This window comes from Protopterus annectens, chromosome 7.part1, assembly GCF_019279795.1.
Source record: "Protopterus annectens isolate FY-2018-M chromosome 7.part1, PAN1.0, whole genome shotgun sequence".
NCBI lineage: Eukaryota > Metazoa > Chordata > Ceratodontiformes > Protopteridae > Protopterus > Protopterus annectens.
In genome coordinates this window covers 354,355,964-354,382,489 of record NC_056740.1, presented here as the reverse complement: position 1 = coordinate 354,382,489, position 26,526 = coordinate 354,355,964, and the positions used below count along the sequence as shown (strand labels likewise).

General features: G+C 44.1%; 1 protein-coding gene across 10 annotated transcripts in view; it reads right to left on the bottom strand.

Annotated features, from left to right (window-relative positions):
• Nucleotides 1-26,526, bottom strand: part of LOC122807767 (sarcolemma associated protein) — a 2,306,558-nt gene that overhangs the window by 374,329 nt on the left and 1,905,703 nt on the right. For all 10 annotated transcript variants that reach the window (XM_044078786.1, XM_044078776.1, XM_044078778.1 and 7 more), the window contains one exon: nt 8,121-8,238. In XM_044078786.1, the coding sequence (XP_043934721.1) occupies nt 8,121-8,238 (118 nt within the window). The remainder of the gene's footprint in view (nt 1-8,120; nt 8,239-26,526) is intronic.

Sequence of the window (26,526 nt, the reverse complement as noted above, 5' to 3'; positions counted from 1 at the left end):
CTTCGAGAGAAAAATTGCACAGGACACCAAAGACAATCATAAGGCTTTTTTCAGTTATGTTAGAAACTTGAGATGCAACTCCCAGACTTGTTCCGAGTTGATTCTAAACGACAAAAAATACACTGAACCCACAGACATCGCCAATATCCTGGCAGACAGGTTCAGTGCAAACTTCTCCACCCCCCCCCCCAAAAGAGCAAGTATCTATCCTGGCAGAGGGCTGCCTCCCAAACATCTCAGATGCTCAGGTGAAGGCTGCCCTCTCCAAAGCAAAAAACACTGCTTCCATGGGACCAGATGGCATCCCAGGTTGCGTCCTACATGAACTATAAGAGGAACTAATCCCTCAAGTAAAACAGCTATACAATCTCAGCCTCACTACAGGATATGTGCCCACAGAATGGCGTACAGCAACAGTGGTCCCACTCCACAAAGGTGGAGCCTCTACGGACCCTGGAAACTATCGCCCCATAAGCCTGACTAGCTTAGTCTGCAAGGCTATGGAGAGGATCATCATGGAGCTCATAAACAAAGACATTGGGGACCTACAGACACTATTATCCTACCCAGTTCGGCTTTGTCAAGGGCAGATCCTGCCTTTTGAACCTGGTTGACTTCTTTGAAACAGTCACCAAAGCCATAGATGAAGGGAAGGTAGTCCACACAGCCTATCTGGTCCTTGCAAAGGCATTTGACACAATACCCCACTCGGGCATCATAGATAAGCTATCCAGCTTAAATATAAACCCCTATGTCACAAGATGGGTTGCAAACTGGCTCAAAGACCGAACCCGCAGAGTAAGAGTCGCTGGAGCCATGTCAGACTCAAACCGGTCACAAGTGGCGTCCCACAGGGTTCTGTCCTGGGACCACTCTTGTTCGGTATATACTTTTCTGAGGTACAGGCAAACGTGGGAGGACTATGGCTCACCAAGTTCGCAGACGAATGCAAACTGGGCGCCATAATCAACTCTCCAGCTGACACAAACATCCTTCAAAAAGGTCTCACAGAGACAGATAACTGGTGCCAGCGCCATGGTTTAAAGCTAAATGCCAAAAAATGTATAGTCATACCCTTTGGCAAAAACAATGTGCCCACAAATTACCACATAGGCGGAAACCCATTAAGTACACAGAAAGTTATCAGGGACCTGGGGACCCAAGTTGATAGCAATCTCTCCTTTGAAAACCACATTGCCAAAGTGGTTAGAAAGGCCTTCTACATAGCCCCCCTCATCACGAAGGGTTTCACATCTAGATCAAGAGAGGTAATCGTGCCCCTTTATTCATCCCTCATCAGGCCCATCATAGAATACAATGCCCCTTTTGGGATGTACCTTACCCGACACCTTCAGCAATTAGAAAGACCCCAAAAGTATCTCACCAAGAGGATCAAGGGTCTCAAACAGATGCCATATGCTGCTCGGTTAAAAAAACTCATGCTCTACTCAGTTGCATACTGCCTACTTCGAGGCGATCTATGCCTGACATACAAAGCTATGTCAAATCCAGAATTAATGGACATGCTCCACCTCAGTAAATCTAAATCCCTTGAGCCACATGCTCGAGGGACTTGAACCTCAGCACAGAAATAAATAGAACTTACTGGAGAGACAGGTTCATAACCCAGAGGCTCCCTTCGCTCTGGAATAGAATTCCAGTTCATGTGAGGCAGAGCACCTCACTGAATCTCTTCAAGAAATATCTCGATAAGTGGATGAGGGAGCGTAGGTTTGCCCCAGGGATTACTCCCGTGTCACTATTAGACAGAGGCACAGTAAACTAAACCTTTTAAAAGGGCACAGCATACTCAAATCAAGGGGTGGCGTAAGCCATACAGAATCGGGCTAGGCTTATAATTGCCCCAGGGCAGATAGCCTAGTATGAACCTATGAACATAACCCACGCATTCAGGTCACTCCACAACAAGTACAAATATGACTCTGTCAATGTCCATGTTGATGTGAACAACCTGAGATGTACCTCCCTGGACTACATGAAAAGAGACATAGAAGAGCTCTCCGATCTTGTAGCCTAAGCAGGTATGACCCTAGCCCTGAGTAGCATTCTGCCATCACCCAGAATGATGCCGCAGTACAAGGACAAAATGATTGACTTCAACAATTGGCTAAGCTTCTGGTGCCATTCTAAAGGGATCCAGTATCCATCTGCCTGGGATGACATGGTAGACAGACCACGATGCTTTGCCAGAGATGGCCTGCACCTGTCACCCCCTCAGATTCCGGATACTGGCTAAGGTTCTTACCGCCACTATAGTGCCTTTTTAGGCAAGGTTCAAATGACAAACTCACCACCGTAATAGGAACTGGCAAGCAAAAACTGAGGGTGATGCGACTCAATGCTAGAAGTCCAAATCTGAAAATGCAGTCACTCAAGGCACTCCTTAAAATGGAGAACATAGATATCTGTGCAGTGACTGAGACCTGGTTCAAGGCTTCAGAGAGCATCCCATGCACTACCAGGTTATAATTCATACCACACTTTTCGGCCATCTAACCCGGACTGGAACACCAAAGGCGGAGGTGTGTCCATATTCATTAAGGATATCCACACCTCCAAGCTAAGTTGCTCAGCATAATGCAGCCGAGGTTATCCAAGTGCAACTAACTCTGGGCAAAACTGCAATCCAAATTGTAGCTTGCTACAGATCACCCACCATGCCCCAGGATTCCCATTCCTCTTTTCTTGATGCACTGGAAAATATTAGGGTTCAACCAAACACCCTAATAATGGGCGATTTCAACTACACCACCATTAACTGGGAAAACTACTCCTGTACCAACTCCTTCGCTCAACGCTTTCTGGAATTCATAAACTCCAATGCCCTGGATCAACTTATCCACACCCCCACCAGGGGCAACAATATCCTAGACCTAGTCATTACCAACATGAGTGACCGGTGTTCCACACCTGAAGTCAATGCCTCATTGGTCTGATCAGACTATAAGCTAATTACCCTAGATATCCACATCCTGCCCCCCACCCCCCATTAAGGAAACCATGGTAAAAAATTTCTCCAAAGCCAACTTCATGCTTCTTAAGACAGAAGTGGTGAACTTCATGACACCCATGCAGATGGACAATACAGTTACGACTACTGAATCCTACACAATTGCACTTTATAAGCAGTTACATGAGTGCATGGATCGTGCCATCCCAAACAGAACCAAGATGCTATCCTCCAAAAAAAGGAAGCCAATCTGGTGGTGCCCTGCCATAAACAAACTGTACAACGGAAGGAAGAAACTGTTGCAAAAGAGAGTAAAATCCCATGAATGGAGGAGCTCCCTGGTCAGCCTCAGTAAGAAGCTGCAATCCCTGATAAAATCCTCCAAAGCTAGTTACGAAAAAAAATTGCCACTGATTCTAAAGACAACCCACAAAGCATTCTATAGCTATGTCAAGAATCTCAATGGCAACACTCAGATCTGCTCTGCATTACAGCACAATGCCACTAAATATACAGACCCAACTGATATTCCCAACATCCTGGCAGATAGGTTCAGTGCTAACTTTACCCCCCCCCCCATCACCCCCTAAAGAGCCCATCTCTATACCGGAAGAATGCAAAGTTCCTGTAATCACGGCTGCACAGGTAAAAACCACACTCTCCAAAGCCAAGAACACAGCATCCATGGGACCAGACAACAGCCCAGGCTGCGTTCTGCACGAACTACAGAATGAATTGGCACCCCACCTAAGTACCATGTTCAGTCATAGCCTCACCTCAGGCTTTGTGCATGCTGAATGGCGCACAGCGACGGTTATCCCACTCCACAAGGGGGGAGCCACCACAGACTTCGGGAACTACCGCCCCATTAGCCTGATGAGCCTGGTCTGCAAGGCCATGGAACGTATAATCATGGAACTTATAAACAAAAACATTGGTAATCTCCAAACTCTGGAACCCACCCAGTTCGGGTTTGTAAAAGGCAGACCATGTCTCCTAAACCTGATAGACTTCTTTGAAGCAGTCACCAAAGCCATAGACAAGGGTAAGGTGGTTCACACAGCCTATCTAGATCTTGCCAAGGCTTTCGACACCATTACCCCACTCTGGAATTATAGATAAACTCACTAAACTAGGTATAAATCCCTATGTCACAAGATACGTTGCCAACTGGCTCACTGACAGAACCCACACTGTGAAAGTAGCAGACTCAAAATCTGACTTCAGACCAGTGACAAGTGGAGTACCACAGGGTTCAATCCTGGGTCCTCTCCTGTTTGGCATCTACTTCTCTGAAGCAAAGGCTAACACAGAAGGTCTTTGGCTAACGAAGTTCGCAGATGACGGCAAACTAGGAGCCATAATCGAAACTCCTAACGATGTGGACATCCTACAAAAGGGCCTCACTGAGACAGATGCCTGCTGTCAAAGCCATGGCCTCAAGCTCAATGCCAAAAAGTGCATTGTCATCCCCTTTGGTAAAAACTCTGCACCCATGAACTACAACATAGACGGTAGTATACTTAACACCGAAAGTGTGATAAGAGATCTTGGGACACAGGTGGACAGCAGTCTCTCCTTTGATAATCACATCACCACAGTAGTCAGGAAATCCTTCTACGTGGCACACCTCATCACAAAAGGTTTCTCATCCAGAAAAAAAGAGGTCATTGTTCCCCTCTACTCATCACTCATTAGACCCATTATAGAGTACAACGCCCATTTTGGTATGTACCTCACAAGACATCTACAACTGGAAAGGCTGCAGAAATACCTCACAAAGAGGATTACCGGCCTCAAACAGATGCCCTACGCAGACTGTCTCAAAAAACTCCAGCTTTATTTCGTTGCATATCGCCTACTCAGAGGTGATCTCTGCCTAACATACAAAGCTATGTCAAAGCCCAGAGCTGTTGGACATTCTCCACTTAAAGAAATCCCAATCCCTCCGAGCTACACGCTCTAGGGACCTAAACCTTGTCACCACAATAAACAAAACATGCCAGAGGGATAGATTCCTGTCCCAGAGACTTCCCATACTCTGGAATAAATGACCTATCTATATCAAACAAAGCTCCTCATTAGCACTCAGGAAAAATCTTGATGAATGGATGGGAAATAGGAAATTCACTCTGGGGATCACCTCTGTGGCTCTGCTCGACAGTGGCACAGGAACATAATTTTCTTGGGTGGCAAAAGCCAGGGTACCTTTTTGGCTGGGCTTGTATAGGCCACAGGGCTGATAGCCTAGTACCTACCTATGAACCTATAAGTGGGCATGGCAGACGAGGCTTGAAGCTCAGAAACCCTCCTAGCCAACATAATGGCCACTAGGAAGGCCGTCTTCCAGGATAAGAACTTTGAACCTGCAGCATCAGCAGATTTGAAGGAGGGAGCAACTAAGGCCTGGAGAACCAAGGTAAGGACCCAAGGAGGAAAGTATAGTTGTGTACACTTACCATAAATGTAGATGTTCGAGTGTATTCACTGTTGCAGTCATTACATTTGGGTTATCTGCTTGCAGTAGCCCTCAGTTGGCCTGATTAACCACGTCTTGGGTCCTGCGTCGGTTGCTGTCCCTTCTTCCATGACTCAGGTCGTCAGGGGCATAAAACATGCAGCTGACGCCATTACATCAGTTTTTCTTGCCCCAGATGTCAGGTGCCCTCCTAATGGGAAGCAATTAAATCTATAACATAAGGATATACCTCCAACAAAAATGCAATACAGCAAAAAAGCTTTTTGAGCATAGTAAGTGAGAGTAGAGGTATAGCCAAAAGAAGAAAGGGGTCTGGCGGGAGGGTAACCAGGACTGCAACAGTGAATAGACTCGAACATCTACATTTATGGTAAGTGTACACAACTGTACTATGTTCTTAATGTTTCACTGTTGCAGTCATTACATTTGGGTAGATTCCGAGAGCTAAGGTTGGGAGGAGGAATTTAAATAGAATTAGGACCGGCTATAAGGTCCTGCAAGACTGCAGTGGCAAAACCAGCTCTGGATTTAGAGAAAATTGGCAAATGATAATGCTTGGTGAAAGTATGTACGGAACTCCAGGTAGAACCTTCTAAGATGTCCCTTGTAGGGACGCCCCTAAAAAAGGCTGTAGAGGTAGATGCAGCCCTGGTTAAATGGGGTCTGATGCCCTGTGGGACAGGTTTTCCATGGTGCTTATAGCAGAAATGAATGCAATGGGCTATCCACTTAGAAATGGTTTGCTTTGAAATGGCTTTCCCCTCTGTCCCTGCAGCAAATGCCACCAGCAGTTGTTCAGATTTCCTTTGAGGTTTAGTCCTGCCCAAGTAGAATCTAAATTGCCTGTGCACATCTAAGGAGTGCAGCATCAGTTCCCCTTTGTTCTGTGGGTTAGGAAAGAAGGCAGGCAAATGAATGGACTGACTAAGAGCCACATTGGATACCACCTTGGGCATGAAGGAGGGTTCTGAGGGACACCCTGTCTGCATGAAAGATGATGAAAGGCACCACTGCCATAAAGGCCTGTAATTCAGATATCCTTCTTGCAGAAGTGATAGCTAAAAGGAAAGCTGTTGTCCAGGAAAGGGATTTTAAATCTGCAGTAGCAGCTGGCTCGAAAGGAGGAAGTGTGAGTTTCTCCAAGAAAAAGTTAAGGTCCCAGGCTGGAGTTGGAGTTCTCCTGGGTGGCCTTAAATTTTTGGCCCCTCTGAGGAACTGCTTGAGCAGTGGGTGAGAGAAGAGGGGAGGCTCTGTGCTATAATAAGCTGAAATGGCTGTGGCATGAATTTTGATGGAGGAAAAGGACAAGCCCTTATGAAACATCTCAGTCAAATATTGTAGATTCTGAGGTAAATTGGGCACTGCTGCGCTCATCCTTGAGATTGGTTCCAGGTACAAAATCTTTTCCATTTTGTAGCATAAGATTTTCTAGTGCTAGGCCTCCTAGCCTCTAAAATGATATCCATCACTGATTTACTGAGGAGTAAGTAAAGGAGAGATTAGGTAATTAGCCAGGCTGCTAGGTTCAGGGTTTGCAGCTGAGGGTGCAGAATCTGGTTCTCCTGCTGAGATAATAGGGAAGGAGTCTGTGGCAGGTGCCATGGGGCCAAGCGTGACACACTGCGCAAGAGGGGGTACCAGTGTTGGTGTGGTCAGTCTGGTGCAATTAAAATTGTCCTTGGCTTGTCCTGTTTGATCTTTAGTAGTACCTTGGAGAGCAGAGGCAGAGGACGAAAGGCATAAACTGATAGTTTTTTCCAGCTGAAGGATAGAGCATCCACTTTCCAAGATTGCTTGTCTTATGTCCTTGTGCAAAATTTGTCCAATTGATTCTGCGGGGAGGCAAATAGGTCTATTTCTGGACTCCCCCCATTTGCTTGTCAACATGTTGAAAATCCTTGGTTCCAGTTTCCACTCGTGTAGGTCCATGAGGTTTCTGCTTAGTCCATCTACCAATGTATTTAGTTTTCCTGGCAAGAACTATACAAAGGCAAAGATATAAATACGTATGTATACTCTCCTGCACTCCATCTTACTGCCCCACTGGGTTCAGTTTGTGCATGCGTGTAAGGCAACATAAAAAAAAACTCTTCCTTGCAAGACTCATTTTGGCAAGAAAAAAATAACTTGCAAAACTGACACTAAAAACATACTGTTTCTGTTACTGTATGACAGCATGTTGGCTCCTGGATGTCTCCAGACATATCCTTTGAACTGAAACAGTGACCACTATTTTCCTATCTGCTTGCTTAAACCCTAAACACAAAGTGATGCAGCATGAAAACTACACTGAAAAGTTTGGTTTGCACATTTCCAGGAATGACAGAGTAACGAGCTTCTAAGATCCCTGCAATGCTCGCAGAAACCAGAGAAATAACTACCACTCCAACTAAAGAAACAGCTATGGGGAGTCACATTAATTGACAGTAATCACATCTGAAATACATTCAGGCCTTTGCAAGTTTTGGACTGTTGATGCTGAAAAAAAGTAATCTAATCTAATATCTAACTGCATTCAACAATGTATAATCCAAACAAATCAACAGTTTGTCAATGAGTATAGAGTTAAGAAAGAAGCTTTCCTATGTTTATGAAGAAATTCAACATAACATACTGACGGAAGTATTTTCTAACAGCATCCTGAAATCCTTCTAGAATGATATCACTTACTTGAGCAACTCTTTTTCCTGCCTTTGAAGATTTTCTATTAGGTTAGAATTTTCTTTTTGCAGGGCTACACATTCTGTTTGCAAAGCATCGCATTTCTTTTTAAGGCTCTCAACTTGAGCTGAAACAGAAACGTTATGTGCAAATATATGAATATTTGACCTCTAAACAGAACAGATTTTGTTTATAAATCACACTTTTCCTTGTCTGCTTTAGCAACAGAAGTACACTAACAAATCAAACTAAACATTTAAAGCAGTAACTCAAACAATGCATTAGATCAAATTACACAAGTATTTTGAAAAGGATAACAAATGCATTTTCATCTTAATTATTAGACAGCTTGTTAAGTTTACAGGCACTTAGAAAAGTAAAGGAATAGAAGTTGCAGTAGACAATGCACGGATGCATCTACTAATAGTCCCTATACACAGAAACGGATAACTCAGAAGCATAACTAGGGCGTGGTTGTTTCAGGAGCAAGATGTTATGGGCCATGATTGACAGACTTGAATCGTGCAGGAGTGCAATACTGGCACTGTTCTATAAAGCCACAAGGATACCAATAATTCATAAATCAATGACATATACTGCACTTCCAGATATTGCTGAACTTCTCAGTGTGTGCTGATTTAACTGAAGAAAGCAGTTTGCTAAAGTTCTATGGCAGAAGACTCTCAGTTGAGGGGATACCAGTTGAGGGAACTGCACAGGGCACCGAGATGACCTAGCTATTGTTCTATGCTAATTGATCAAACTGCTTTAACTCTCTGAAGAAACTAAATACACTTCTAATAATTGGAAAGGACTCTGAACACACAAGCTAGTGTACGTTACGACAGTGTATGCACTATGCCTGTATAATGGCAAGCTTCACAACTGCTGAAAAAATTTCAAGCTAAGTCCATCTACTGGATAAATATTCAAACAAATAACGTAGAACCAAATGACACTAGCCTGATCATTCTTGTCTTGGCACCAACTAAAACATCTCGCCCATTTACTAACATATGATTTTCTAGTAACAGGTTTTCTTGTCTCCATTAATACCATCTGCATGTCCTCAGAAAATAGGTGCCTAAAAGGTACGAAGATTCTATCATCCAAACAGTTTGTTGCAAATGTTTGGGGTCAGGATGTATCAAACACTCCAAGCCCTGTGTAAGTAGGTCCAGTTTGTGAAGAAGGTTGTGGTAGTTACCTGTGGCCGTTTCCGATAGAAGGGAAAACCACTGTTATTAGGGCAATGATTTTTGGAGAGTCCTTTAGAATCTTCAGATTGACCCTGGATATCAGTGCAAAAAGAGTCTGATTTCCATGCCTTCTTGCATTGAGTCAAGGAGCAGAATTTTGCCAAATGACTGCTGTGAATGGAGGCAAAAAGATCTATTTGAGATGTTCTCCACAGCTGGATCAATTCCGGGAAGACCCTTGATTAAATTTCCATTAGTGATGCTCTGTCCTTGTTTTGGTTAGCTTATCTGTCACAAGTTTTTGCTCTGATAGTATTCAAGATGCCTGCATAGTGAGACTGTGCTGCAAAGCTATATCCGAGGATATCAAACTAGTCTGCACACAGGTTAGGAGCTGGTTCTCCTTGTTTGTTTATGTACTACATTACTGCTGTGTTGTCTGTAAACACTTGTAAAAGTCTTGGGAACCACAGACAGTTGAGGGAATTGACAGCATTTATGACAACCAACATCTCTTTTACAGGACTACTTCTATCACCCTTTGAGTCAGCAGATGCTGAATGACAGAAGGGAAAAGAGAAGTTTGATTTGTCTGATGAGGTGGAATCCCTTGAAAATGAGAGAACTGGTCCTACTGCCATCTGTAAATTTGATGTTACTTTCAGAACCTACTTGTCTGAAACTATGATCTGTCAAAGAGAGAAACTGGTGTTGAGACTTCCTGGAAGGAGTAAAGGTGCACCAAGGTGGGAAAGGGGGGGGGGCTTGTAGATAGTAATTCAGACTTACTAGACTGTCATTCATTGGGGGGAGGGTTCCTTTCTTTTTTGAAACTCCCTGACACTGCTTTCTAAACGTTTGTATACAAGGAGCTTGCTGTGTTTAATTTATTTGAAAAAGGTTGCAGAGTTAGCATTAAACCTCATAACAAAAGTGGAGGAAGGAAGGCTGAAAATTTTTTTCCCTTGAATCAGTTTCTCTCTCTAATATCACACTTTTTAAAGATCACTGCAGCATAAGGTCCAAACACCAACTCACTGTTTAAGGGAGAAGTCAAACTTTCAGTGTTAACATCCTCAGGGCGGTTTTAAGTATGAAACCGAGCAAAATTCAACATAATTCCAGTGGCATCAGCAGAATCATAATTATTTTGTGGTTCAAAATCTTGAACCTGTTTAGAAAATAAAGAATCCCTTTATTTTTTGCCAGAAACAACTGAACTTGAAAGGTCAAGCGCCTGAACCAAGCCAAATAAATCACTCCTGTCTAAAGTAGCGGAGAGAGGGGAAAACATACGTTCTAAGATTTTACTTCAACTCATTTTGCCAGGTAAATCTTCCCTAAGGACAAGCAACCCAGTCTTGTTAGGTAGTTAGGCAGAGAGTTGTTCCTTGCTCCTTTTCTCAGAACCAACAAGAGTAATTCTCCCTTGACCAAAGACCAAGGATACTCCCAATAGCAGCAGAGGACATGTCTAACCCCATTCCACAGTAGCCCCCTGAACTGCACCACAGAAAACCAAGGAAAAAGATGAATGGTCTAAGAAAACAAAAATGGCAACAGCAGTCTCACTCATCTGTGGCTGAGGTACTTCAGCAGCACAATGTGGTGGCAAAGGTTGTTTATTAATTTTATTCTTTTTGTGGTTGGTAGAATGAAGAACTGGTAGATTATTCCATGGTAAAGCTGAAAACGATGCCGGATGCCAGGGGAAGCCTAGGATCAACAGTTAGTAAAACAGGTAAGTAGTAAAAACAAGTCACTTTTTCCACCAAACAACAAGTTAAACACTTAGCCCCACAATTAAAACAACACAACTTCCTTCCCCCAAAGGAAATAATAGTTTTAAAAAAGTTGGTCATTTTTCCCCACAAAATTAAAAATGCTCCTGTTTGAAAGTTACTAAAAGTCATAAAAATAAGTTGAAGGTTTTTCCCCTAAAGGGAACTTATCTGCTCACCGAAGAGAAGTATCAGTTAACCAGACCTCAAGCAACCAGCACTCTCAAGCAATCGGCAAAAAAAAAAAAATCAAAGAAATACAGTACAGTATGAACAATTCAATGTTCATGTGTTGGACTTTCTATTCCCACCCTAGCCAGGCTTTTAATTACTGTTTTTCAATATTAAAATCAAATCAATACAGTGTTTATGGTATAGTAAAGGGTACAGTATTAGTCAGGCCTATTTTTAATATCAGCTCTCAAGCAACCAGAAATTACAGTTATCTGGCATCTACCAATCCCCATGGGTGCCGGTTAACTGAGAGTTTACTGTAGTCAACCATCAATTCTCTAAAGCTCCCAAGATGGGTGCTGTTTGGCAGCAGGAAAGGTCTGAAGGGTTTTGCACCCAAACAACTATTTTGTTAGCTCAGCTCAAGTTGAATAAAGGTTTGGGTGCACAGAAAGTCCCCTTGAAGCTTTGGAAACTGTCTGGTTGTTAAATCCTGTGCAGACTATAACTCGTATAGCCAAGGCTACTGCAGCAGTGATCAATATGATAAACATCTTAAAATCACTTAATATAATTATTTATTATATTGCAATTTTCATATTTATGTAAACTGTTACGATGCTGATGTAAAAAGAAGGTATGTTTTTACCATAATGTTCCATCTGTGTTGTTCATCTTCATTCATTCATTACTGATGGGTGTCGGTTCCGTCCTCAGAAAAGAGTCGGCCTTATAACAAGCTCGTGCCAGCCAAAAAACTCTTGAGGTAAGCTTTACCCATAGTGCCCCTCTCCCTGTTACCTCAGATCGAGTTTGCCTGTCATAAAGAAAACAGAGGCTTTTTCTGAGCAGGTCCCCTAATGCGGGATTTGGAACAAATCTGAACCTCCAGGAGCCCCTTGGGGGGGAAGGGGGTGGGATGTAATGAATGAATAAAGATGAACAACACAGATGGAATGTTATGGCAAGAACATAACTTCTTTATCTAATGTTGTTCATCTTCATTCACTCCTTACTGATGGGTCAGAGTCCCTAGCTACCTTGTGTCCTAGGACGGCCTTATGGAAGGATGTTCCTAAGTACCATTGAACCAAACTATGCTCTCCCCCGGAGACCAAATTCAATTTGTAATTAGTGATAAAGGTATGAGGGGTAGCCCAAGTTGCAGCTGCACAGATATCATCTACAGAGGCCTTAGACTTTTTCCGGTAGAGGAATTTTATTATGTTGGTAGACAAAGGATATACAGTTTCACAACCACTTAGATAAGATCATTTTAGAAAGAGAGTTTCCCAATTTAGGACCTGAATAGGAAACCGACAACTGGTCTGATTTACGTACTGTTTTAGTTCTGTTCAGATAAAAACGTAATTGTCTATGCACGTCCAGCAAATGAATATTCTCCTTTGAGTATGTGGAAAAAAAGACTGGTAGGTCAATTGTCTGGTTAATTGTTAATTCTGAGATAACTCTGGGCAGAAAGGAAGAGTCAAGTCCTGAGTGATTCTCTGTCTTTATGAAAGACCATGTAGGGGCGTTTTATACACAAGGCCTGAAGCTCGGATATGCGTCTAGCTGAGGTGATGGCTACTAGAAATACTGATTTCCAGGATAAAAAAGTACAGTTGTGTACACTTACCATAAATGTAGATGTTCGAGTGTATTCACTGTTGCAGTCATTACATTTGGGTAATCTGCTGGCAGGTTGCCCTCAGTCGGCCTGAATTCCAAAGTCTTGGGTCCTGCATCAGTTGCTGTCTCCTCTTCCATGACGTCAGGTCATCAGGGGTATAAAACATGAAGCAGATGCCATTTTCTTTAGTTTTTCTTGCCCCCGATATCAGGTGCCCCCAAAAAGGTAGCAAAAAAGATAGATATATATACATACATACATGCATCAATATAAACTTTACCCTCATCTATAAGCAAATACATCACATAGGTTGTAGAAGATAGTGAAGGAAATATACACTCCAGAATGTCAGGGGGATGGTGGGAGGGTAACCTGGACTGCAACTCGAACATCTACATTTACTTTACTATATTCTTCGTGTTTCACTGTTGCAGTCATTACATTTGGGTAGACTCCCAAAGCTATGGTTGGGAGGCTGGAGCTAAACAGCATTAGGAGCAGCTATAAGGCCCTGCAGAACTGCAGTGGCAAAGCCTGCCCTGGATTTAGAGTAGAGAGGCAAATGATAATGCTTTGTAAAGGTGTGACCAGAACTCCAAGTAGCAGCCTCTAGAATGTCCTTGGTTGGTACTCCCCTTAGAAAGGCTGCTGAAGTAGCTGCAGCTCTGGTGGAATGAGACCTAATGCCCTTGGGCACAGGTTTACCATGGTGTAAGTAGCAGAAACGGATGCAGTGGCTTATCCACTTTGAAAATGTCTGCTTTGATACTGCCTTGCCTTCTGATCCTGCAGCATATGTCACTAGTAATTGCTCAGTTTTTCTTAGAGATATAGTCCTGCTTAAGTAGAATCTTAGCTGTCTGTGTACATCCAAGGAATGCAGATTTCTCTCCCCCTTGGTTCTGCAGATTAGGATAAAAGGTTGGCAGATGAATTGTTTGGTTAAGAGCCACACTGGAAACCACCTTAGGCATAAAAGTAGGATTGGTCCTCAAAGATACCCTCTGTCTGGGTGAAATATAATAAAAGGCTCTACAGCCTGTAGCTCTGAAACTCTTCTTGCTGAAGTAATTGCTAGTAGCAGAGCTGTTTTCCATGATAAGAACTTTATATCAGCGGTAGCAGCTGGTTCAAATGGAGGCAGGGTGAGCTTTTCCAACACATAATTGAGGTCCCATGCAGGCAGTGGTGGATCTTCTAGGTCGCCTTAAATTTTTGGCTCCCCTAAGATACTGCTTTAGTAAAGGATGAGACGATTGGTGACTCTGTATTGTAATGAGCCGAAATGGCACAGGCATGGACTTTAATTGATGAGAAAGATAGGCCTTTGTTAAGCATCTCCGTTAAGTACTGCAATATCTGAGGAATATTTGGTTCTGCTGCATCAGTTCCTTGTGCTTGACTCCAAGCACAGAATCTCTTCCATTTGTCAGCATAAGATTTTCTAGTACTAGGCCTTCTGGCTTCCAAAATGAAATCCATCACAGCTTTACTGAGAGGAGTTGCTTGTATGACTACATGATCAGCCATGCTGCCAGGTTCAGTGTCTGTAGTTGATTGTGCAGGATCTGATACTTTTGCTGGGACAGTAGTTGTGGTCTTTGAGGCAAGGTCCAAGCTGGGTATTGAGACAAGTTCCTTAGGACTGGGTACCAGTATTGGTGGGGCCAGTCTGGGGCAATTAGTATCATCTTTGATTTCTCGTCTGACTTTTAGGAGGACCTTGGGGAGAAGAGGCAGAAAGGCACAAACTGATAGGCTTTTCCAACTGAAGGATAGGGCGTCCACTTTCCATGCTAGTCTGTGATAAGTCCTTGTGCAGAATTTTTTCAACTGAAAATTTTGAGGAGAGGCAAACAGATCTATGTCTGGGCTCCCCCATTTCTCTGTTATCATGCTGAAGACTTGTGGATTTAGTTTCCACTCGTGAGGATCTATAAGGTTTCTGCTTAAATCATCTGCCAGAGTGTTTTGTTTTCCTGGCAGGAATTGAGCTTGAAGATGTATTTGGTAGGTCAAAGCTGTGTCCCACAGTGCCATGGCTAATCTGCATAGGGGGTATGAGTGTGTGCCCCCTTGCTTGTTTATATACCACATGACTGTGGTGTCCGCCTTTATTAGTAGTTGTCCTGGATGAAGCAAGTCCTTGAAGGCTGTTACTACATTTTGAACAGCTAGCATCTCCTTTCCGGTTGATATGTAGATGCATTTGTTTTGGTGACCATATGCCCTGAATGCATCTTCCTGCCATGTGGGCCCCCCAGGCATAATCTGATGCGTCTGTTGTAATGGTTTGGCTGGCAGGGGGTAGAGTGAATGGCCGTCCCATGTTTTGGTGACATGCCTTTGCCCACCATAGAAACTCCTGTCACAGGCAGGGAATGAGAGGAATCATTGTTTCCAGACTGTGTGAATGTTGACTCAATAAACTTTTTAGGTACCACTGAAGTTTCCTCATATGCAGTCTTGCATATGGAATCAGTAGGATGCAGGATGGCGTGAAGCCCAGAGCCTGCAGAATTTGTCTTGCAGAACCCACAAAAAGGGTGGTGGAGTAGCTCTACTCTACTCATCCTCCCTATGCATTACTCCCTATAATAAACCCATTCCCCAGTTCGCCAACACAGAATTAATACTAGCTCTATTTCAGTTAAATAACCACAAACACATATGCATAGCCTCCCTTTACATTCCCCCTGGAGACAATATCTCAGTACTTGAAGATATCCTCTCCTGGCTTTCTACAAATATCAGTAATGAAACTATTATCATGGGAGACACAAACATTAATTGGTCCTCCATTCAGTCCCCTGCACACTCCCTAAACATCAACCTATATAACTACTCTCAACTCATCAACTCCACTACCAGGCCCTCTAAAGACTTCGCCAGTGGCAGCATCCTAGACTGGGATCCTAGTCTCTCACCCCCACTACTACCCTGATAGTGGAACTCTTCCTGACTCCCTCAGCGACCACTTTCCCATCTTTGCTAGGCATCTTCCTTCTCCCTTACAAGTAACTCATAATTACATCAGTACTCGATGCCAAAGAAACTTCAACCCAAAAGCCTTCTCTGACTCCCTAAAATCACTTAACTGGCACCCTCTAAAAACTCTACCCCTGGAAAATGCAATCGCACACTTTAATGCAACTTTCCTAAACCTTCTGGATAGTCATGCTTCCATAAAAAACAAAATAATAAGAAACAAAACCATCCCCTGGCTAACAAAAAACACAATAACTGCCATGCGACTCAGAGACAAAGTCTGGGCGGGTTATCAAAGGAACAAAACTCCTTCTACCCTCAATGAGCACAAAACTCTTCGCAACTCATTTAAAAAGCTTATCACAGCAGACCGTCAAAGCTACTTCTCCTTACTTCAAAGCAACCATAAAACCAATCTACAAAAGTTCTGGAAAGGTATCACTACCCTCCTAAAACCTGGCACAACTAAAAACCCAAGCCCAGGCCCAAATGTACAAGAGACAGATCAAGCCACCCAATTCAACTCTTTTTTCATAAACTCCATTTCCAAACTAACCTCTTCCTTCTCGAATAACACTCCACCTCCTACTTCCACTTCTCCTCTCCCATCACCCCCTTCACCTCCAGTCTCTTATTCCCCATCCTCTCAACCCTCACCATTCTCCATAAAACCCATCCCTACTTCTAAACCATGCACCAATGTCCCCGATAACATTCCCTCATGCTTCCTCAGCATAGCTGCCGAAGCCATTGCTTTCCCAATCAGCATCGTAATCAACCGCTCTATCCAAGAAGGTCTTGTTCCACAACTCTGGAAAAAGGCTTTCATCATTCCCCTGCACAAAGGAGTCAACAATACTAATATCACCAACTTCCGGCCCATTGTCATCCTCTCTCCCATCTCAAAACTCATAGAGAAATGTATTCATCTTCAACTCCTTCCCTATCTCTTGGACAACAACTTATTAACTCCCACCCAACATGGATTCAGACCCAGTCACAGCACTATGACTGCCCTCCTATCTTTCCTAGAAACTGTGAATAAAGCTAGAGATTCTGGCTTTACTGTATCTACCATCCTACTGGACCTCTCTAAGGCCTTTGACACTATCTCTCATAACCTACTGCTTACTAAACTATCTAACCTAAACCTATCACCTTCATCTCTCAATTGGTTCACCAGCTACCTCTCCAACAGGCAACAAGCTGTCAAGTGGAAAAAAGCCACCTCCTCTTTCCTCAACACCCCCACAGGTGTCCCACAGGGTTCCATACTGGGTCCCCTCCTCTTCAATATATTCATAAATTATTTATTTCCACTCAATTCCTTATGCTAACATTATTCAATATGCTGACGATTCTACAATCATCTGTGCTGCCTCATCCATCCCGACTCTCTTAAAGCTGACTCAAGATGCCTTCTCTACCACAGAACAGTGTATGAAAGACAATCATCTAGCACTCAATGCAGCAAAAACAAAACTTATGATATTTACCCCCTCTAAAACCAACACCATTGATAGAAAACTATTCTCCATCACCAGCCAAAATAACACACCTCTTGAACTGGTATCTGAAACCAAACTACTAGGAGTCCAGATCGATGACGAGCTTAAATTCAATTCCCATCTACAACTAAACATAAAAAAACACCAAAAACTTGGCATGCTCTACCGACACAATCAATACCTCACTTCAGCTACTAAGCTCTCTCTCTCTACTACATTTCTCATACCCTCCCTTCTCTATGGTACCCCTCTCCTAACAAACCTACAATCATCTCTCAAAACAAAAACTGTCCTCTTGTTATAATAAAATAGCCAGATTCACCACAAGCAACAAATCATCAATCCATCACTGTGCACCTCTCCACAAACTAAACTGGCTAGATCTTCCCAACTACCTCTCCTATACTCAGCTCACCTATGCACACAAACTCATTTCCACCCCTCCCTCTGTCCCTCCCTCTCCTCTACCTTTAAAATGCACCACCCACAAAGACTCCTAAGATAGCAATCAAAACCTAATAGAAGTGTACAAACCCCTTCGCCCCCAGGACAAAACCTGTCCTTTTCCTTAGCACGCCTATGAAACTCCCTCCCTCCATTTGTACCATCACTAGCCTCCCGTCCTTTAAAAAATCGCTTCACTCACATCTAACATCCACATGGGAATGTTCCTGCTCCCACCCCTCATAGCCTATTCTCCACTTCCTACAGCCGTCCATCTCACATATTCCAGACAACAACTTCATATTTGCATCTAGCAAATTCTAAGCTACTGCAACTCACTTCTTATTATCCTCTAATCCCATTTCATCTTAAGAAACCGTATATTTATAGAGCAATGTTCTCCTATAAAAAAAATATTGTAACCTCAGTAATTTTTGTTTTGTCTGAGAACCAGAAATAGTTAAATTGTAAATTGCTGTAATCTTTGTGTTGGAGCTTTTCTCCCCAGGACTCCACTGAAAATGGGTTCTTTTGGCCCAATGGACTATCCTGGTTAACCAACTGCAAATAAATTAAAAAAAAATAAAAAGAAGACTGGGTTTTTTTGCCATTAGTTTGAAGTAAGTAGTCAGTTGCCTTTGCTTGTCTGGGGTGAGGTAAGTCATCTGGGCAGTTGTATTCAAGCTTGCACCCAGGAATGTTATCTTTTGAGAGGGTACCAGTTGTGATTTCTTTTCATTTATTGTGTACCCTAGGCATGTTAGAAGCCTTTTCACAAATGCCAGGTGTCGAAGAAGAGTGTCCTTGTTCTCTGCTTGAATGAGACAATCGTCCAAGTAAGGATATATCTGTATACTTTTTTGTCTGCAAAATGCAATTACTGGTGCCTGGCACTTTATAAAGACCCTGGACGCAGTAGATAAGCCAAAGGGCAGTGCAGAGAATTGGTAATGCATTAAGCCAGCCTTGAATCTGAGGTATCTTCTGCACGATTGTCTCATTGGGACATGCAGGTATGCCTCTTTTAGGTCTAAAGTCACCAGCCAAGCATTCTTGCCCAGCATTGGCATAAGCTGCTGCAAAGTCAGCATTTTGAATTTTGGAATGTCCAGGTATGTGTTCAAAATCGATAAATACAGTATTGGCCGCCAGGCCTTGTCCTTTCTGGATACCAAGAACAGTCTTGAGTAAAAACCTTGTCCTTTTTCCTGTTCTGGTACTGTCTGAATGGCCCCCATATCCATGAGGGACGTGACCTGTTTCTATGCCTCTGCCCATTGATTTTTTGGCAGATCTGGCCAACCATTTGCCATTGGCAGTGTGTGGAAATGGAATCTGTATCCCTGTGATACGATGTTTAGTACCCACTTGTCCTGGGTTATTAACTGCCAATTTTGAGCAAAAAGTGCTAATTTTCCCCGTATGGGTGCTGCCAAATAAGTGCTTGGTGCGGGCAGAAGGAAGTCACTGGGATTGCTTTCTGTAGGTTTGCACTTTATCTCCTCCAGTTTTGGAGGTGGAAGTGCCTCATTGCTTTGACCTGTATGAATCTTGCGCCTGGAATCTGGAACCCTTAGGGCATCTGGATTTGCCCCTTTGAGCTCTGTCTAACACAGGAAAGGACCAATTTTTTTGTAGGCCAGTGTCTACTGAATCTTGGTGACTGCACTTGTAAGAAGTCTTTAACAGTTTGCATAGACTTAGCTTTGTCTTCCGTTTTCTTTAAAACCTCTTCTGCCTTAATACCAAACAGAGAATCATGCTGTAAAGGTGCATCTAGCAATTTAGCTTTTAACATGATCAGGCAAATTCTGTTCCTTTAACCAGGCATGCCTCATAATCACCGATCCAGTAACTGCGGCCCTGCAAGAGGTCTCTAAGGAATCAAAACCACATTGCAAAGTATGCTTTCCAACTTGTTCAGCTGCATGCAATAAGTCCTGCAATTCTTTATTTTCTGCACAATCTGAAATCAACATCATTTTCTGTTCCAGCAATCCCATAACATGTTGTTGGTACTTAAGCATATGAAATTGACAGTTTAAGGCCTTGATTGCCAAGGTTGCAGATGTATATACCTTTTTTCCCCATCTGTCCAGTGCCCTTGAATCTCTGTCAGAGAGGGTAGGATTTTTTGCTGTTGAGGCCTTAACTCCCTTTGGACCCTGTGAAATAGTTTCAGGATCAGCAGCAGGGTTTCTAAATAAAAATGTATGAGAGTTAGGGACCCTGTAATACCTGTCAGGCTTACTGAGAGCCGGAGGCAAGGAGTCAGGGGTCAAGCGTGACTCCGAAAACACATCATCCACAATGTCTAAAACATGGGGAATGGCTAAAGGCCTGTGCTGAGGGAGAAGAAGGAAATCCCTGAGCCTCTTTTTTGATTCTGAGAAGTCTTGACTCTCCCAGTGAAAATGCTCCCTCAAAGTATGCAAGGTTTCTCCAAATGAATAATTCTCAGGAGGAGATGCAGATGGAATAGACTCCTCAGCATCAGAATCCTCATAGGGAGGCATAGATTATTCCTGATCAGAAGAGGAATCAGAAGAAATAGAAACCTGATCTGAAGATTCATAATCAGTGTCTTGCCTAGGCCTCTTATCAGGTGGGGGATGGGTACCCCTGATCAAGGTAATAAGGTCTTCAGCCATTTTGATCATTTGTTTTTTAGGCATAGAGGCCTGTGCACGTGGCTCATGCGTCGTTTTTTTAGTTTTAGAAGTTGCTTTTGTCATTGGTTTTGCAGCTTTCGTTGGTTTGATATACAAATGTTGAGGTCTGAATACACTCAGAAGCCGGTGCCTGCTCAGCGGCTCCGGACCCATCCGGGGAGATACATCCGTCGGTCCAATACCTTGAGTATCTTGCGGCATGCCGGACTCCACATGGGTGTCGGTAGAGGCCTGTGACTCGAAGGTAGCGGGCATCAGTGGCTGCGAAAGCGCCTCACTGACTACCAGCGAACCGGCGACTGGCTTAGGAGAAGCTTAGTCGGTTTTGGATCTTGACTGCCTTTCTCTGTCCTTTTCTTTGCATTTTTTATGTACTCCAGTAGTCTGATTACTATCCAACGACATTTCTGGGTAGTTATACTGCTTTCCAAAATACTTTGACGCAAAAATATACCAACGCTTGATAGTGTGTTGGTTAAATCTAGCACAAAACCGACAGCCAGGCACGTTGTGATCAGGGCCTAGGCAAGGAATACAGTATAAATGGAAATCCTTATGAGGTATTTGCTTTCCACAAGTAATACAATTATTAACTTTTTCTGACATCGGTAAAAAGCAAGAAAAAAGTTTCCCCAATGGGGTACTTCGCTTTAGTGAAGACTTCGGTTCTGAAACTCAACTCAAATATTTCAGTAGTCGGCCGACCGGTACTTGTGAAATGCTTCTGCTTTGGGCACCGCGCGGTAAGAAAGACTAAAGAAAATGGCGTCAGCTGCAGGTTTTATACCCCTGATGACCTGATGTCATGGAAGAGGAGCCAGCCACTGACGCAGGACCCAAAACTTTGGAATTCAGGCCGACTGAAGGCAACCTGCCAGCAGATTACCCAAATGTAATGACTGCAACAGTGAAACACGAAGAACATCTTTATATCACAAGTGGTGGCTGGTTTGAAAGGTGATTGTGTCGGGGACTGCAGTACTAATGTTAAGCTCCATGGTTTGATCTGTTCTTTGAAGGGTGGTCTGATATATGTGACACCCCTTTCAAGAAGGTTCTACAGAGACGATGGGAAATTAAGGATGAGTCTTGGAATCCATTACGGAAATTTGAGACAGCAGCCAAATGTACTCAAATAGTGGAGGCTGCTGCTCCTGAATGAAGAAGACCTGAAAAGTAATCCAAAACCACACTAATAGGAGCTGAGCAAGGGTCTAGTTCTCTGTCTGGACCAAATAAAGAATGTCTTTCCCTTGCAGAAGAATAATTTTCCTGGTGGATGGTTTATGTGAAGCCAGAAGAATATTACGTACTGGGGAGGTAAGGCTATTCTGTCTGGCAATTACTAGAAGTGGAGAAACCAGGTTGTCAACTTGAGACTGGATATATTTGGGGGAGTCGACCCTTGCAGGTGCGAGATCAATTCTGGAGTTGGATCCAGAATCTATGGTTGGTATACTAGGTGAGGCCAAAGGAAGGGGAACCAAACTTGTCAGGACCAGTAGGGTGCACCGAAGATTACTCTGCTTCTCAGCCGAAGGGCCTTCTTTAGAAATTGAGGAATCAGGGGAAAAGGAGGGAAAACATACAAGTCCTGTGGGCCAATCTTGTATCACAGCATCTCTCGGGGACTCCCCCTGCAGGGGAATTAGGGCAAAGTAGCTGCTGCATTTGTGATTTGCTGGAGAGGGGAATAGGTCGCAGCAAGGCTGGCCCCCTGCGGCTGAAGATCTTCGCCGCAATAATTGGACTGAGGGACCACTCGTGAGGCAGTAGGATAGATCTGCTCAGTTTGTCTGCAATCACGTTAGAATTCCCAGGAATATGCGTTGCAATTAGAAAGCGGTTGGAAGCTATTGCCCATTGGCAAATTCTCATGGCCTCTCAACACAACAGATAGGACTTGGATCCCCCCTTGCTTGCTGAAGTACCAGACTACTGACATGTTGTCGGACTGGACAGAAATTGTCCCTGATGGGAGGACAGACTGGAATGCTTGCAACACTAGAAGCACTGTTTTCAGTTCTAGAACACTGATATGCAGATAGGCCTCTACATCTGACCACGTGCCTTGGACAGTCTTTCCCTGAAAATGCCCCTCTCACCCTATCAGGGAAGCGCCCGTGGTCACTATGGCCTTGGGGGAGAAAGTGTGACTCCATAGGTCTTTCTCTGGCTTCATCTACCACGTTAAATCTTGTTTGGATCATTTTGATTTGCGGATCTGAAAGGACATAAGATGATGCGAAGGATACCACTGTGACACAAGGAACTACTGAAGAAGCCTTGTGTAGTCTTGCTAGAGGAACTATTGCAATTGATGCTACCACTGATCCTAGAAGTTGGAGGACAGCCTGAGCTGAAACTTGGTCTTGAGATAGTATCACCTGGAGTTGGGACCTTACCCTTTCCAGTCTGTGATCTGGGAGGGAGACTAGGTAAGACTGGGTATTGAAAATTACTCCTATAAATTCCAAGGTTTGAGAAGGAGCCAGCTTGCATTTCAATCTGTTTATAGAGATTCTTAGGTATTCTGCCAGAGTTAGAGTGTCGTTTAGCGCTGTCACGAGTAGACGCTTGGTGGGGGTGGTAAGGAGCCAATCGTCTAAGTACAGAAACACCCAGAATCCTTGCAGTCTCAAGTGAGCTGTTACACTGCCATGCATTTGGTGAACACTCTGGGGGCTGTGGAGAGCCCAAAGGGCAGCACCCGGAATTGGTAATGATTGTCTCCCAGCCGGAACTGAAGGAATCTTCTGGCGCTCTTATCCATTTTTATGCGGTAATACGCATCCTGAAGCTCTACTGAGCACATCCAATTGTCTTTCTCCAGAAAGGTGAAGATAGACTGAACCATGACCATCCGGAATTTGCTTGGTTGACAAATTTGTTCAGAATGCTGAGATCCAAAATTGGTCTTTAGTCCCTGGTCTTTTTTGGCACTGAGTAGAATCAGGATCCTACTTAGTCTGGTGGGACTGCTTGGATGACTCTTTTTTTTTGGAGCTTTCTTATCTCTTGAGCTGCTGCTTCCCTCTGACTAGGTGGAAAGTCAGGAATTTGTCTTGATGACTTTGGGTAAATGCTGAATGGAATGTGATAACCTCTGGCTATGATCTTCTGCACCCAAGAGTCTGTGGTTATTGTTTGCAAGGCAGGGTGGTGCAGAGAGAAACATCCCCTGACTGCTCCCAGAGGAAAGCAATTGGGCCGCTCTTCAGGAGCACTGGTAGGGCTGTCCAGAGAAGGAATCCCTGGACCCCTGGTTACGCAGGGACCCCTTTGCCTCTGTAGGGGCATCTTCCAGAAGAGTTCCCCCCTCTGCCTCGGGGAGTAAACTCACCATGTGTGTCACAGAAAGGTCCCTGGGATTTCTTGTACCACATATTTCCACTCCACTGATTCCTACAGTAAGGTTGTTGGGGGGGGTGGAAAAACATGCGCCTACAGCAGACAGGGTCTTGCCGTCCTTTTCACACCTGGCTAACATGTCTTTCACATCTGGGCCAAAAAAGGAAGAAGCTTCCACTGGAGCGTTAAGAAAGGAAGTCTTAAAAAGGTCTGCAATGTCACAAAGGTGAATCCAGGTGTGACGTCTCATGACAACACCCGAACCCGCAGCTCTGGCCACCCCTTTGGTAGCGTGAGAAATTAACTGCATGGAAGAGTTGGATATCTATTCCAGGGTCACAAGCTGCGAGGTAACTTTGTCATATACCTCATCTGAGACTGCTACTGCTAAGGTTTTGGAGACTTCCGAGATTAGGTCTCTCTCAAGTCTAGTAAAATGTGCCAAATAGTTCAAAGACCGAATGTCAAAGGGCGATGAGGCAAACACTCGCTTCCCTAACCTGTCCACTGCCTGAGACTCTGTTTGGGGCATGGACAGTCTGGCTCTCCTCGGCGAGCTCTTTCCTAGTGGCCGCTGCCACCACCATAACGTCTACTGGTAGGCCCTTGGATCAGTGTGGACTTTCCTCAGACGGGGATAAAATTTTGTCTGGTCTCTGTGGGATTGGTTCAATGGTAGCAGAACTCTTCCATGTGCGCTGCATGATGAGAGACTAGCTCGTCTGCAGGCAGGGTCACCCAGGAAGTAGAGGGTTGAGCACGAACAGCCTTCAAGAATACGGACTCCTCAGAGGAAGGGTTGGTGGGCTTCCAGTCTCCCCACTGCTTCAAGATTTCCAGTATGTCTCCAAAGGAGACAGCCTTAGGGGCAACCGTGGGGACCCCTCCCCTTCATATTAGTCCGCATCTTCGGTGAGGGATCCTCAGGGAAGTCCACGTGCTTCCTCTTGTGGTACCTCTTCAACGGGGCTTCTGATGAGGACTTCAAAAAGGGGGCAAACTGAGGTAGGATATCTTGAGGCTCTTGTGCTCAATGTCCTGATGCAGTGGCCTGTGTCAGCTGCGGTTCAGAGGAAGGACAGATCTGGTATTCTGATGCCGATGGTTTGCCTACAGAGGCAAGGGCCTCTCCATCGCTTGGAAAGCTGGTGCGCCTGAAGAGTAATGGGAGCCCAGAACCGAGAAGGACAACCTCAGAACCGGGGTCACACCCCGCTCCGGCGGGCCCATTCCCAAGGAAGAAGCCCCAAGAGGACACGGTACTGTTAAAACTCCCAGAACCGTAGTAAATGGCGCAGTAGAAAAAAAAACTCAGTGCCGTACTAGGGGTTATGGTGCTAACAGTCCAGTCATGATTGTGGGATGGCTCAGCTTTGAATGAGCTGAAGACCAAAGGTCGACAACGGAAAGAGGGTGAGATCCACCAGTGGAACCAAAGTAGTGGGAACCGAAATAGGTGTTGGTGCTGAGTGCTTCGATGCCTGCAAGGAGGTCAAAGGAGGAGAATATGTCTGAGTCTATGGAGAAAGACTCCAAACTCCAGTTGGGAGTGGAGTTCTGGAAGGTGCTGGAATCTCTCTGGCCTTCAGCAGCTAATTCACAAGATGCACCACATCCATTTCCAAGAGGCTCCTGGTAGATTGGGTCGATATGCCTGACAGAGAAATGGGCCATTCCAAAAAAGGGCTATATTGCTACCGAAAGAAAGGATCTGCCGTGGGTACTGGGTCCGAGCAATCTCTCCTACCAGCACTGTGGTCTCAAGAAGACCAGTAACATGTATGGGGTGGGAGAAAGTGACCGGTGCTGGATTAATTATTGTTGGTGCGAACAGGGTGGAATTGAAACTGAAGGCGTAGTTGGTGCCGTACAAATTGTCGGTGCTGTGGCTTGTGTCGGGATCAAAATTATTGGCGGCACCGAAGTGGAAACATCCGGCTTCAGTACCAAAGACGGCCCTGTGGAGGCCGGTTGAGGTGTTGGAGCCGAAGTGGCTGGTGTCAGTTTGGGTATTTTTGGTTTAGGTTCAGACTTTCTACCACCAGAGGGTGAGGAAGTAACAGAGATCTTTTTTTTCTGTTCTTGCTTTGGAGGGGGTGAGCCCTCAGACACAGAATTAGCCTCTGAGAGGGGTGTTTTTAATAGCCCCTTAAGTATCCATTTGTTTTTCCTCTCATTTAGGGTATGAGGATGAACAGAAAGGTGTGGGACACCCAGACAATAAACACAAGAAACATGGGTGACGGAATTAAGCATTTGGTGACCGCACTGGTCGCATTGCTTAAATCCTACAGTCCCTTTCTCTGACATAGCGGAGAACAACTTGAGTCAATTGTTTAACTAGCACCAACAAAATACAACAGAAATGCACTACCAGTATAAACTCTAAGTAAAAGGAATAGAAAGGTGTTTTTTTTTTTTTTTTTTTTTAAAGGCAGGAAAAATACCAGCAATGGTATGAAGACTACCTCAGAGATAAGGGGAAGAAATTAGTGACTAACAAGAGAAAGTATTACAAGAGATAATTAATGAAATTCTGTGGAGAAAAAAAAAAAAGAGTTTTCAAAGTAATAATTCGTACAATACTTAGCGGAGAGCTGGCTCGACACATCTTGATGGCTATGCGGCAAACGAGATCAGAGGAAACAGGGAGAAGGGCAGTATG